Raw genomic sequence first — 14,650 nt, forward strand, 5'->3', positions numbered from 1 at the left:
ATGAAGCGAGCTGCTGAATCAAAACGCGGTGTCACAGTGACATCTAGTGGTCGGAGTGTATTGTCTCTGATATGAACAGCACAGCATTGAGCTGCACTGGACTGCTTTTTTCTTTGATAGATTTTTATTGAGCAGCTGTTGTTCACGTTAAAAGATGTGAAATGTAAATTGAATCATAATTTTGGTAACACTTTTACACTGCTGCAGGGAAATAAAGTAAAGGTTGTCAAATTCAAATTGAGAGAGATTGTCTTTTAAAACAAAGTTTCTCTTCTCTAAATTTAGGGTATTTATGAAGTTGACAAGCCTCATTTTATTGGTTGGGTAAACAGTTTTCTTCCATTTATATAGGTATTACTTATTGTACTATTAATTATTTTTGCCGTGACGAGGGAATAAGAAAGAGTTTCTGAGCTGGAGTGAGGTTCGACCATAGCTGCCTATCAACAAGATTTACACTAAGGCCCCCTACTCTGGAAAGATTGTCAGCAAATATGACATGGCAGAGAAACTTTCGTCTCAATATGTTGAAATGTTTGAAATATAGAAAGAAGCAGCCTACGGAGTGATGTGTAAACCAGCAGGAGGAGTCGCTGCATGATTAACCACAGATGAATGATTTTTAATTATCCCTGACAAAGTGTTGACACTATTTCATATCATGTCGCAGCAGGGATGGAGGCAGTGGAGGTGTGATTTGTGTGATCATCACAGTGTTGGACCCCTCTCCTTCAGCACAGCTGGATGCCTGCAGTCACCACCACCCCCCACCCCCCCTTTCTTCTTCACTCCACTATGAATTGTTACTCAAAGTCTGAGTAATCGGACTTATCAGTGAGAGTCCTGTGGAGAAGAAACAGGAAAACTCATCCGCAGAGAAGGTCACTATCTATTTAAAGAATAAGATGTGGAGATGATATTGGTTAATGTCATTTTTTGACAAGATATAATTTTGTGATGTCCTTTAAATGTGTAACAATTCTAATACAGGAGTATTTTTTTCCCCCCATTTTATTTGAATTATTTTCATAATGAGGAAAACAATTGAGAATTCCTGGAGAGTAAAATGTGGTTTCACACCAGTAAGAGTCATGTTAGCACAATGCATTCAGACAGAACAATGTAGAGTAGGTAAAGCAGATCACATGAGCGTTTCAGTCGAAACCAAAATATGACAAAGCATAGGCAGTTTATCAGACTTCTTATTCCTTCTGGCCCAGTACATGCCTGGTTCCACGGCCCGAATCCGGCCCATATACAGCATGACAGGCAGATGCTACTTCCACATCTGGACCAATTCTGGTACATATGCAGAAAATGTTGCAGCTGTCAGACAATACTGGAGGGTAACAGCCGTAAACTGCCCAGATGTGGAAGTACAGTAAACGGGCCAGACCCGGGGCGAGGACCCAGTCATGTGTAGGGACAGAAGTTTCATATTGCAATGCCTGAGTACTCCCCCTTAAACTGTCTCACAACTCCTCAGGTTGATCTTGTGACCTTTTGGGGGTCCTGAGCCTCAGGTAGACAACCACTGAACTAAGTTAACTAGGTGGCTTGGTGGTGCCTGTGACCTTCCCGCTCCTCTGACATCATCTTTTAGTGGGTGAAAATGTAAATTCTGGCCAAATGTCAAAGATGAAAGGTGATAATACTCAATAGCAAATCCCTCCAGTTTTTGCCTCTTCACCAGACACTGCAGCTGCGCCCTCATTCATGTCCAGACTGCAAACAAAAGACTCACATCATGCCTTTTGTTTACAGTCTAACATTTAGACGATAATTTACCTCGTTCATTTCCCATTGACTCAGAGTGACAGCATGAAGTTTGGTGGCGTGTCAGACTGGTTAGCGGCGTCCGGGCGGCCTCATTAACATTTGAGTCACATTGTGTCATTACCAACACTGCACAGCATGCAGGAACTCATGTTGTGCAGGACACCTACAAAGCTGGTGCAGCTAATCATGACCGACGGAAGTAAAACCGTGTGCTGCCATTAAGTTTCACTTTATTGTCGTGTTTTGCATGTGACACTTCACAGTTACAACATGAGCACTGATTATCCCAAAAGTCAGGTCTTAGAGGTTTCGTTGCCCGTGTTATGGGAGCTGCTTCGTCCATGCTGTTGTGGCTAATGATGACCTTATCTTGTCTAATGACACACCTCTTCATTCCCTTACTGCCACTCTTCTTCTCCACCAATCACATCCTTTGGCTTCAGAATGAGGAGGATTTGAGGATGAAGACCCCTATTTATCAGCTCAACACTTCCCACTCAAACAGCGATAACGTTCAGCTCTTGCACCTCTGATTGGTTAGAAGGTTCTATTTTTTTGGGGGGTCTTTTCCAGCATTGCACATCATCTGTGTTGAAAAGCGCATCAGGGAATATAAGAGGAGGATTCTTCTGTTTGCTGTTTGAAGTGGAGATGCTCGGCTCTCAGGTGCAGGTACTTCTGGTGGCTTTGTCTTCCTCTGTGCTGCTGGTGCAGGTCAGCGGTGCTCCACGCAGAGACATGCAGACAGAAATACTGAGAACAGACTTCGCAAACGACAAGGTAATTCACTGCTATATTTCATATTGTACAGATTTAACTGGCTCAAATAAAGTTAAAATATGAAGAATTTTGTGTAGGATCTGGTGATCAACAGCTGGTTCAGATGAACCCTCCTTTATATTTAAAGCACTTTCTCGAGTTGCCAGTCCTTTCCTTGTCTGTCCTCCTTTAGGATCTCGCTCACTTGCTCTTGCTGAAGTTTGTGTCTGAACTGATGGCAGCGAGAGTAGACCAGATGCTCCCCGGGCTGGAGGAGGAGGAAGAGGTGGGAGTCAGGGAGGAGGTGATGCGCCGACACCTTCCCCTCTCCCAAAGGGAGCGCAAGGCAGGCTGCCGCAACTTCTTCTGGAAGACGTTCACCTCGTGTTAACACACGACGGGAGCCTTTCAAGCTGGAGTATTTTTTTTGTTTTTAACTGCACTTTACTCCATGTTTGCCCACTTTGTCGTAACTGCGTCATTTACTGCAAGATGCCAAATATACGGTTGTTTTTGGTAATTGTAAACAATAATAAGATTGTATATTTTAAGATTGGTGACTAAAATACTACTAAAATAATACTTTTTCAAGTTACATGATTTTTTTCTCTTTGTATGTGTTAAAGTGGTATTCCCGAGATTTATTATTGCATTTGAATGAAGTTTGGAGATTTACAAGAAACAATTTCAACAAGAATCATCAAAGCGGAAGCAGCACAGATGAGATATTCTGAAGCTTTGACTAGATTAAATACTAAAAATACACTGGATCATACATTTCCCATAATGCAACACAACTGTGTCTTCCCTGCCTGGGAAATATCACTTTCTTTTAAACACCAACGTATAAAAAGTTACAAACACGGTAATGAACTTGCTGACATTTTAATAATCAATTATGTTTCTACAACCTGCATCAGGAGAAAAATCCACCCTCGGGTTCACATGCTCTCCCATTCATGTAACTAATTGTCATTTCTACATATAATCTGTCTATTCAGTACAAAATGGCCTCCCCCTCCTCAGTGTGAATTCATCAGCGGACTGAAGTCTGCTGCAGTACCGTGGGTTTTGATCTACGAGCTCCGATTCACAGCATTTCAAACAGTAAGAACGATGAATGGATGCGTTGGCATGATTCAGGATTTTAAAAATGACACATCTGAGCATTAATGAAATGATTGACTTGGTGGTAAAAAGCTGAATAGTGCTAATACAGTATATACATCATGAGATAAATTAACAAGTGATGAAAACTGTTTAAGCATGAGCACAAAAAAAAAGCAGAATTCACAGACAAACTCAGTTTCACAAAAGGATCATTATGAAACTGAATGACATCCTTGAGGTAAGGCTTTCAAATTTCTAGCCCTTTAAGTTACACATAAACAAAATGAGGACGGAAAGACAGCGGTTAAACACAATCATAACAAATACTGTAGCTCCAAAGTCTCAGAATATGACAACTTGGCCCACATGAGTGCAAGGATGAACAAAAATAAACTCCACATGCGAAGACTTGTAATCCAAAAATCGCAATCTGTTTTTTTTGGGGGGAGGAGGAAATACATGATATTAAACTCCACTTATTTCATCTAATGTAAAGAATAACCAGTATGTAAAAGTATTTACCCAACATACTTATTTCTACAACTTCAGTTCCATAATTTCCCCACATTTAGAGACGCTTCACACGAGGCTCAATCTTCGTAAAGTAAGATGCTTTCAAGCCGCATAAGTGACCGACACCCTGTTTTCCTTTACACAGAAGAAAGCATTTGACTTCATTGCACCATCGTCTTCAATGTAACAGTCAAGTATCAACCAAACAACAAATATTAAACAAAACCAAAGCAAAGATTGTGTATCGTAGACATTCAAGAATGTTATTCTGGATGTTTAAAAAAAAAAAAAAAAAAAATGGCAAAAATCCTGTTACAAACTTTGATTTATCAACTAAACAACATGATATTGTAATGATTGAATATGAGATCTGTTCAAGCAAATATTATACTAGCGTTCAGTAAAAGTTAAAGAGGATTTAAAAAAAGAAAAAATTAGGTTGTGTGCTGTAAAGTTAACTACACATTCCTTTCGTCTACATTTCTTGTTCTATGAGGCTACTCACTGCAAAGAGTCACTGCACTAAAGGCTACATGCTGTTCAAATCAGTCTCACTGTCAAACCCGAGCAGTCTGTTATGTACAGTCACAGTTGTTGCTTTATGTGCTTTTAAAATGCTTTTTTTTTTTTTTGAGGCAGTTCCGCACTTTGACGTTTTACAAATGTACAGGTCCCAGCGCTTAGACACGTCTAGACGAGCCGTCGCCCTCATTCTCATTTGTGCCGCTTCTCTACAAAAATACTCATTTTCAGGCCTAAATCTGTGATATCCCTCCACACTTTCATTGTCTTTGACGGGGACAATCCGAGTGATAATGTGCAAGCTACTAGGTGAGTACCGGTGTGAATAAATGGTATGTGGAGCCCAAGCTGCCTGCAGGTCAGGCTACTGTCATTCTAATATGATACTGTGCTAAATGTGAAAAGCAGGGCGGCTGTGTACCAACAAAAAGACAGAAGATGGTAGGACATCTGAATGAAAGGAAATTAGTGAGGTGGTTGCTCTGTTGCAACTCTCTCATGTGAATCAATAAGACTAAAAACAGAAAATGTTCCTCTGTGCATGAAGTTGCAGCTGCAGAACAACAGAGGGAGCTATAGCAATGTTTGTCAATTCATGATCAGAGCAACCAAGAGAAAAAACAAAAAGTAATTCACTTGACAGAACATAGCCGGGGCATGTCCTGTCTGTTATGTCAGTCACGTGTAACATGTTGACTGTTTGTGCTGAAAAGGTGCCCTCGACCCAGGAGCTTTGTTAGCAGTCAGTGGAGATTTTGGCTGAGAGGTCCTGGATGCGGCGAGCGCTGCAGCTCTTACACAAGATGTGGCCGTCCAGCGGGTAACAGCCTCGACCCTCCCCTTCAGACGACAGCAGGAGACCACATTCCTGATGAATAGACACTCCAGTCAGTTCATCTTAACGCTCTCACATGGACTCGTACTGCAAATATTTGTAGTAAGGTAACAAGTCCAGCACCACTCTAAACCTTCTTTGGTTTTTACTGTAGAGAACATGGTAATATATGGTAATTTAATCCAACATTTTCCAGGCAAGGTTAGAATTTTTCCATAAATTATTTAGAGTCTTATGAACTTTATAAGTACCTAAACAGTTTAAACTTTTATAGAAGAAATTGTGGAATTTTTGCTTTTTCAGCCCTTTATTCTTCAACTAAAACTGAAAATGTGCACACTCACACCAATCTCTTCAAAATTAAACTTTCAAAACTATCACGAGACGTTTTAAAATCAATAGGTTCTGATGTTTCTCGTATTTTTAGTTCCATAATTCTCACCTCACAGATGTAACAATTGACATGGAAGCTCCGGTCCAGAGCCACTATCCTGACGGTCTCCTCCTGCCCCGGTTCAGGCATGATGGGCTCACCACACACCGAGCAGCGAGGCGCATACTTCCTGTCAGGGACGACAACCATCGAGGTTTTCACTTAACGACACTTCTCTCTGCGCTTTATTAAAATCATGAATAGCATCACGAAAACAATGTTCAGCGTGGTGTGTGAAGGTGTTTGTACCTATGAAAGTCATCTATGCAGTGTATCTGAGAGGTGGCATCCACGGTGAAGGGCACCCCGTCCAAGCAGCAGTTACACACCACACATGTGAAACAGCGAGGATGGTAGGCCTTTCCCATGGCCCGCAGGATACGGTCCAGGATGGGCTTGGAGCACTTTGAACAGCGCTCTAGTGTACTCTAAACACAAAGATGGAAATAACAGTATGGGTCATGGTAAAACAGTATGATAATGGCAGGAAATATTGAAATATAAATGTATCTAAACAGCTGAGTGAGGAAAGGGTTAAGGATGTGAGGCTGTGATGGATGAAGTTTGAGACTAATAACCAACCGTGAGTTCCTTCACTTACAATGTAACAACTCTCGCAGTAACTCCTCTTGTCCAGGGCGTAGAATGGTTGCCCTCGGAGACGGGCGTGGCAGGTGATACATGTGAAACACTCCACGTGAAACACCTGCTCCATGGCGATACAGCCACTGCCATCACCGACCACGTTGTCACCACAGCGGGCACAGCGACCTGAGACGGGAAAGGTCGACACAGTGAAAATGTTACACGGTTTTGTTTTTATTTTAAATGCCAGGACGCAGGATCCGCGGTGTCATAAGTCATCAATGTCATGAGACTGGACCGTACCAAAGTACTCCTCTGCGGGTGGGTGGTTCATATCATATACCAACTTCTTGGTGAGTCGATCCAGCTCCTCCTCAGGCCTCGTTGTTGCTATTCCCTGCTAGAAAAGAGGAGATACATGAATCAAGTAGAGTATGTAACTGGAAAACCAAAAATAAAACATTCTCTTAATGAAATTGCATCTTTGATAACTAACCAGAATGCATCCACAGCAAGTATAAAATCACTTTCTACGATGTTTCAATTTCATTTTAAGCTCACTTTTATTATTCAAACAGACCAGAGATGCAGGTACCTTGCTGGACTGATAAGCAGGACTCTGTGCTGCTCCTGACACAGTCTGATTATTTTCCATCCCTCTCTTAGATATTGGACCCTGGTTGACTCTTCCTCCAGAGCCTGAGCCACTCCCCTTGTACCCCACCTCAGAGTGCAAATCTTGAGCTTGTGAACTGGGGTGCGGAGGGTACCAGCCCTGAGGACTTGCCTGAGTCTGTGGTGAGGGGCGTGACACGTGCTGGCGAGGAGGGGGTGGGGTGTAGGCCTGTTCAGCCTGCCTCCCCGTTTGTGAGTAGGTGACAGGCTGTGCCGTCTTGACCTGGACGCTGAACCTGGGCCCGGTGGGGGTGGAGGCAGTGGTGTACGAGGCAGGAACGGGCTGAGGGTAGGGTTTAGGGGTTGAAGAGGAGGAGTAGTAGTCCTGCTGGTGGGAGGTGGAGTACTGAGGTGCCTGGTGCTCGCTGGGGTAAGGGGGCGCCGGGTGGTATTGGCTCTGGGGGTGAGGGGGATAGCCCATGGATGGCCGACCCTGAGGAGGGGCTGCGCTCTGGTGTGCAGGCTTGTAGTGATCCCCTGAGAGGTATTTGTTGTAAGGCACATTGTCGTACAGCTGTGGGGAGACGGAGAGTTAATAAAATTTAATACTGGTGGCAAAATTTGCACAATGATTGAGAAATTAAAAGAGACTTGTTCATGTGCAGTGAAAGAAAATAAAGTTTATTTTCATACTTGTGTGCTGGAATCCTGCGGGTGACTGTCCAGATCAGCAAGCATACTGGTGAGGGAGTCAATATCCGCATCGATTTTAGAGTGATAGTTCACTGGCTTCTCAGGTCCACGATGCTAATATAACAACAGCATTAGAAAACATGTAAGTGCATAAGAACTGTGCAGTTAAAACATCAAAAAGTTATCATTTTATGTCACCATCACTTTTCGAGTGCCTTTCCCCCTATTTCTACTCCATAGCTTGGAGTATGTACCCACCATCAGCTCGTAGCTGTCCATGTGAGGGCTCCAGGTGCGCTCTTCCTTGGGACCATGGGGAGGGGAGTAATAGTGATCGCTAGAGGGATGATGGATGGGTCCACCTACTGATTGGAGAACAGACATTGCAAATATTTATCCAAGAATTGTCAAGGAGCTTCTTAATCTTTGAAAGAGACGACATCAAAAGGCAGATCTTCTTTTAAATAATAGCTGGATATTCTTTCAAGTCTGTCTCAAAGCAATACTGACGTGTCTGTGTAATAATAATAGGACGTTATTCAGGTTTTATTGTTTCACTATACACTTCCTTTAGAATAATAATGTCTGCCTGTTCAAGGCTTACTGTATGACTTTGTATATGGATTGGTCTACCCCCATGTTGGTGTAGGAACCAAAAGTTAAACTTGTTTTTCTCCAGAGATGAGGTGACTCTGGGAAATCTATTTGTGCAGCCCCTGACTCCAGTATGTGACTAGAGGCATGGCCTTACCTGTGGGTCCAGTAGCCATGTACCTATTGGCCATCTCCCCTCCTCCTCCTCCACCATTCTGGTCGTAGGAACCATATTTTGGCCGGAAGTCGGACACGCCCTTCTTGTTGGGGGCTCGGTAGATTGCTGACCCGGCAGAGTGGGACATCTGGGGGACGGCTCGCTCTGGGCTGTCCAGAGTTCTCGGAGGAAGCCAGGTGGGACCGGACATGGCAGGCTTGGCAGAGAGAGGAAGGAAAATGCTTCTGTCATGTTGTTCTGAGAATAAATTTCATTTTGTAAAAAAAACTGCTGCATGCATTTCATTTGTAATAGTACAATGACATCCTAACTGCAAATCAGTGCCTCACAATGTTGCCTTTGCTTTGTTTGGTAACAGTTCAGTGACTGTGCATGACTATGTTTTCAGCTTTTAACCATAATTTGCATCAACACAGCTGTAGCTGTTCTATGTATTTTTGTCATAGGTAACCAATGGAAACTAAGGGATGCCTCAGATTTTGTTTCCTATGGCAACGGGGACACACAGATTGAACAATAGTTTCCTAGTTGAGGGGCAGGAAGAGAGCAGCCCTTCTGAAAGGCATGGGGATTTCCAGCAGGCTCGCACATTGCCCTGAAACGTGTGTTAGTGTGTTTTTGTGTGCCGCGAGACATAAACACCCGTGCAAAAAAAATCTCCAGCACACATGTAGTACACACACTCATATACAGACATACAAACAGGTGCAAATTTGTGGCTGTCCTTTGCCTGTTATCCTCCACAATGGTTATTGTCTTTGGGTGTTTACACACCAGTATCATTGATTTCCAAATAGAGCAGAGACAAAAACAAGGCAGGAAATGTTGTGTAATGATATGTATCTGTATACTTGTGAACACCTGGCTCATAACAATATATTATGTATTCTCTGCGGGATAAATAACAACACTGGGGCACACAGCTGAGCTGAAAAAGCGCTGACTTGTACCCGAGGGACTTCAGGATACTATTGTTACTTAAGGAAAAATCCAACCAAACATCAGATATATGTCAATGCAATTTATAAATGTGTCAGATAGTGTCTAACAAGCAAATGGGTCAATGTCTCTGTGAAAAAGAGCTCTTTGGTGCTCAACATTCAACGCCAGAGAGCGAATCTCTTTTTGATCATGGATTCATCACTTTACCTAGTAAGACATTTTAGTGTTTTGGGAAATTCTGATTGACTTCTGCCGGGATAGTAATAATTTCTATAGAGTGTGAATCACTTGTGATTAAGAGTCTGTGCATAAAGGAAGCAAGCTTATGCATGAACTAAGCCTCTGTGTGATAGACACAGATCCCACTGGACTTCAAGCACAGAGACGAGCCACAGCAAATCGGCATTGTCAGAGAGGAGAAATTAACAGCCCACTCAGATTGATTGTATGTGGGTTGTGTGGCCGTCATAAATCCTTGTCGGTAAGAAGATTATAATGATGGATGAGAGGATGATGCAGCTGTACTGAAATACAATGCTTGAACACGGGATTTAAGCCTTTTGGTTTCTTTTAGACTCTTTATTTCTTTATAATTTCTGTTAATGGGGTTGTTGTAGGTACCATTACACCACGCAGTGCCAGCGTGGATTTAACATTACACACTCACCATGTGGAGGAAAGAGTGACCACCACCTCCACGGTCGACCTGAATTAAGCCCCTGTCTGAATCCGGATGAGCACACACTCAAATCCGAGGATGTCTGGGCCAGGAAATTAATCTCAACGGTTTTATCGCTCTGTGTTCAAAGCCAATTGTGAGGTTTTTGTGTGATTTAAAAACACAAAGCTGAAGCATTTTTCCTTTTATTACTCTTGCTGAATGCAAAGGAGGCGCAGCAACTCATGAAATGTCAAAGTTGATGACAGTGACAAGACCCAAGCGATCGGGGATAAACAAAAAGGACATCCGGTGGTTTTTTGAATTTAAAAATAAAATGTCTCTACTTCATGCGTTTCAGAAATGAGGAAAACCGATTAAAATAAAAGCAGCAAAGCTAAAACTGGTACCAACTGCAAGTTTAATTGAGGACATCCCGAATCATTCATATTCCCAATTTTACATACAAATTTTCTTATTCTGTGACAATTGGGCTTTTATTTTGAAGGCGAAAAACTATAATTAGCTTTACATGTTTGACACAGTGTGGATATGTGTGCTTGTTAAAATTAAAGAAATGACAAGAAGACAACATGACTTAAATCAATATGTGTCGGTAAATGAAATGAAATGGGTTAAAAACTACATCCGCAGAGAGAATCTCTAATCGACATTAGCAACCTATTAGCATTTCCTACCTTTTACAGTACCTTTACAGTGACTCCCCTCTTCTCTTCGGTCTCATCTACAAACCAAGAGCAAGATAACATTGGTAAAATGAAACAGAGACGACATAATAAAGACACGTTGAAGATATTTTTTCGGGTTTAACGTTAGTTCCGCACAGCAACATTAACGTCTCAAACGAACGAACAGAGACTAATTGTCAAGCAGTTTGTCCAAATTTGTCCTTTCTGCGTCACACTTGGGTAAAACACAACGCTTACGTGATATAATAACCCATAATGAGTGATAATTAACAACAATTAACTTTAATAACAGGCTTGTTTACTTGTTTGCTAGCCTGTTTTGAACTCGAGCAAAGCTCGTGCCTTGCCTCCAGGCTAACTTCAACACAGCCGAAGAGGGACCAGTGAAATAACCGACACCTACCGCCTGAAATGAGCCGGACAAACACAATCTACACCTCCGTTTGAATGTCCAAAGGTCAGTGAAAGTTATCCCGAAAGAACTTTCTTTTAGCTTCAGCGTCGGTAACCTACTTTGTCACGGATCCTGAGGCCTTCAGTAGCAGCAGCAGCTCCTCACTGCATTCCCGACATGTGACGTAGCGTGTGTGCGTGTGTGTGTGTGTGTGCGTGTGTGTGTGTGTGTGTGTGTGTGTGTGTGTGTGTGTGTGTGTGGAGAGGTGGGGGGGTGGTCTGTCACATACAGTTTTGAAAATAAAAATACAAAACTCAGCTATACTGTAAATACTACCCTCATTTATTTTATTTGTAAAATCCATAACTGTAATCCATATCCGTAACCATAATGAAATGCACATTTCTTATTAAGTGGGATATCTATTTTTTTCACTGCTGACACAACAGTTTGCATTCTTCTTCCCTTTTCCCTTTTTTTTTACTTCTCTTAATACTTCAACTGCTTCTTCAAAGTCAAGCCAACAACGCAGTTTAGTTTCAGCTTATGAAATTAGTATTTATATTTTTTTGAGTGAACTTCAAAGTTAAAAAAAATCAATTCATCCATCCAAATCCATCCATTAACAAACTGAAATAAATATATATAATTAAGTAAATAAAAGCTACGTGTCAAATGTGTGAATGCATTAAAACCTGAGCGCACTAAAAATCAGTGCAATGCCACTTTAGTCAATATTTGAAACAGAAATGATGCTAACCTCAGGAAACTGAGGCTAAATGAACTGTTCCTTATGATGTGTTTTAAACTTTTATTTAGCATTAGCCTACTGCTGTCAAAGTTTGATTTTTGTGTTGATATTTAAAGTTACTGTATTTTGGGTTTTGATTGTAAATGCTATAGCTTCTCATTGAGAATGCAGAGTTTGGTCTTACTCAGTATGTTTTCTACACCCAGTTGTTTACCACTCTGGTAGCAGCAGTGCTATATGAAGGTCATGTGCTTGCTTTATTATTTTGCGGTTCATGAGATTTGGGTCAACCGTTACCCCCACCCTCTTTCTTCTTCCTCCCACTCCAACCAGCACCATGTTGGAGGGGCACTGCTTTCCCCAGGGCATTTCTCCACAGGAAGGGTTTCATAACTATCATTTATCTTTTTTATTTCCCAGTGTATCTCTGCCAATAAGTGGACAAACAAACAAGGCTGCTCCCTGGGATATCCCTGCTTCCTCCTCCTGTTCCTCCTTCCAGTAGCTCTGTGCCGTTTGCCCTTATATGTCCAGAGTCCTCTGCAATCGCAGGAAGAGGCAGTTTAAGCAGATCTGTTATTGTTGCAGGAGCTATCAACACTTTGGCACCAACAGGGGGATTTGAAGTCAAAGCATGGCTTCAGTCCATACATTATCAGATAAACAATATAGTTCTGTCTAGGCAACCAGGAACCCACAAAACAAGGGGGAATCCCTGTCTTTGTCCTGTGCCATGATGAGTGACAGATAGATGTTGAGAATTTGTTTGTTCATGAACTTTCACAAAGCTGGCTTCAAGTTCAAGTTCATCAGAGTCTCCTCTTTGACAGTTAAAAGATTTTTTTTTTTTTTTTAATTTCACAAACAGGGCTAGTGGGTCACTGATGGACACTGACAGATGGGGTAAGAAGCAGGAAGTCACTATGAGCATTGCCCAGCCTTGCCAATGGCATAGACTCAATGGTTTCCGCCCATTGCTGAACCTGTTTAGTAATGTTCTCACTTTTCCTCAACCGCCCCCTTCATCCGTTCTTCTCACAATGCCTGGAAGTAGCCGAGACCTACATCTCCCTCTCTGTTTTCTTAATTGTTGTTTTCCTTTATGGTTTTTCTTTTTTTTTTCCTTTTAACAAAGCACACAATTGATCTAGTCTCCATCCAAACAAATAGAAGCACAAGGACATGCACACGAGCTCTACACCCCGTGCAAACACTTCACTTCCGATTCACATTTTCAAAGGATTTATATCAAAATGAAGTCATGTTGGATTTTGACTTCATGTTTAAAAAGCTTACCGTCTATTAAAGATGTTTTACTTTTTCTACAAGTTGCATTGGCCTGCAGGCAGGTATACCTGATAAGGAGGTTATGTAATCACGTGTGTCTGTGTCTGTGTGTTTGTTTGTTTGTCTGGAGGGTTAGAGAACGGATTTGCGCTGGAGGGATGGGGCATGGACCAGGAAACAGCCCATCAAATTTTTTGGGCAGATCCGGATCATTTACTATGAATTTGAATTTTTTTCCTCTGAAGTCTGGTGTGTGTTGATTGACATTAGTTTGGCGGAGGTCAGTGCATTTTTAGGTTCACTACACACTGCAATAAAAACATTGCAGCTCAAAATCAAATAAGAAAGTCCATATTTTTCTTTCACAGTAAAGATGAATTGGGTGCAGTACTCAATGTTATTGTTGAAAATAAAAATAATTTTCTCTGTATTAATCAAATGACCACTTTTGATCTGCTTTTTTTGTGCAAGCAGCGCTTATCTACCCTGAGTTAACCTTGAAGATTTCTCTCCTCCTTCTCCAAGGTCTTCTTCTGTGAAATACTTTGATGTGACGGAAACATGGTTCGTAGTTCACTTTTGCAGTGCCTCAATTAACTGTCCTGTGCTTGCTTGTCTGCGAACCCAAGGTTGCACTCAGGATTAGGTCACTTTCCGCTTGTTTTTTAGTCATTCGTGACCTCCTGGTCCTTGTCCCCTCGCTCCATTACCCCCCTCCATCTCCATTTCTCCTCCCTTGTCTTCTGCTCGCTTTATTGTTGACGGATGTCCTGCGCAGGCGTTTTCATCCATGTCTCTGGGCAGCTTCGCAGGATGCATTCAGAGATGTGTGTGTGTGTGTGTGTGTGTGTGTGTGCGTGTGTGTGTGTGTGTATGTGTGTGTGTGTGTGAGGTGGTGGTGGGTGGGGGGGGTTGAAGGGCAGTTCCTGCACATCTGTCGGTTACATTTCTCTCAGCCAGGGCGGGGTAAAGGTTGTTTTTCAGCACCAGGAGAAGGTGTCTCCCCATCTAGAACCATCGATTTTGTCTTGCTTCCTTCCTCTTGGTCCTCATAACACAACGCCTCTGCTCTCAGGCAGCAAGCCAGAAGCTTCCGGACACTGTTGTGGAGCACTTATTAATCCCTGTTTACCTGAACTAGTCAACTCAGCAATGACACAGTTTGTCTTTGAATACCATTGTTTCCTATATTTGAGTAACATCCTCACAAATTAGGATGAATGGTTTGAGAAATCACTCACAAACATTTGTGATTATATTTAAAAATAAATCCCTTGATAAGACAGAATCTC

The 14,650-nt window shown here is 42.1% G+C and overlaps 2 protein-coding genes across 7 annotated transcripts; one reads left to right on the forward strand and one right to left on the reverse strand.

The window, feature by feature from the left end:
• Positions 1-2,430: 2,430 nt before the first annotated feature.
• On the forward strand, positions 2,431-2,929 carry sst5 (somatostatin 5). The gene is made up of 2 exons (XM_023420834.2): positions 2,431-2,559; positions 2,732-2,929. Exons 1-2 carry the CDS (start codon positions 2,431-2,433, stop codon positions 2,927-2,929), a joined length of 327 nt encoding a protein of 108 aa, XP_023276602.1.
• Positions 2,930-3,407: 478 nt separating this feature from the next.
• Positions 3,408-11,532, reverse strand: trip6 (thyroid hormone receptor interactor 6). Of its 6 annotated transcripts, none has more exons than XM_023420831.2 (11): positions 11,440-11,532; positions 10,927-10,961; positions 8,596-8,812; positions 8,103-8,209; positions 7,845-7,958; positions 7,132-7,725; positions 6,840-6,936; positions 6,553-6,722; positions 6,201-6,379; positions 5,961-6,081; positions 3,408-5,551 (listed from the first exon to the last, which is right to left on the reverse strand). In XM_023420831.2, the coding sequence occupies exons 3-11, from the start codon at positions 8,804-8,806 to the stop codon at positions 5,420-5,422; spliced, it is 1,725 nt and encodes a 574-aa protein (XP_023276599.1). In that variant the 5' UTR covers positions 8,807-8,812; positions 10,927-10,961; positions 11,440-11,532; the 3' UTR covers positions 3,408-5,419. The 6 variants fall into 6 exon arrangements, with proteins under 6 accessions (XP_023276599.1, XP_023276600.1, XP_023276601.1 ...); XM_023420832.2 differs by having other exon boundaries at positions 8,103-8,206; positions 10,915-10,961; positions 11,440-11,531; XM_023420833.2 differs by having other exon boundaries at positions 6,840-6,933; positions 10,915-10,961; positions 11,440-11,531.
• Positions 11,533-14,650: the final 3,118 nt, after the last annotated feature.

This window comes from Seriola lalandi, unplaced genomic scaffold (assembly GCF_002814215.2).
Source record: "Seriola lalandi dorsalis isolate HSWRI2012SDOR001 ecotype SW California unplaced genomic scaffold, Sedor1 jcf7180002054658, whole genome shotgun sequence".
Taxonomy (NCBI): domain Eukaryota; kingdom Metazoa; phylum Chordata; class Actinopteri; order Carangiformes; family Carangidae; genus Seriola; species Seriola lalandi.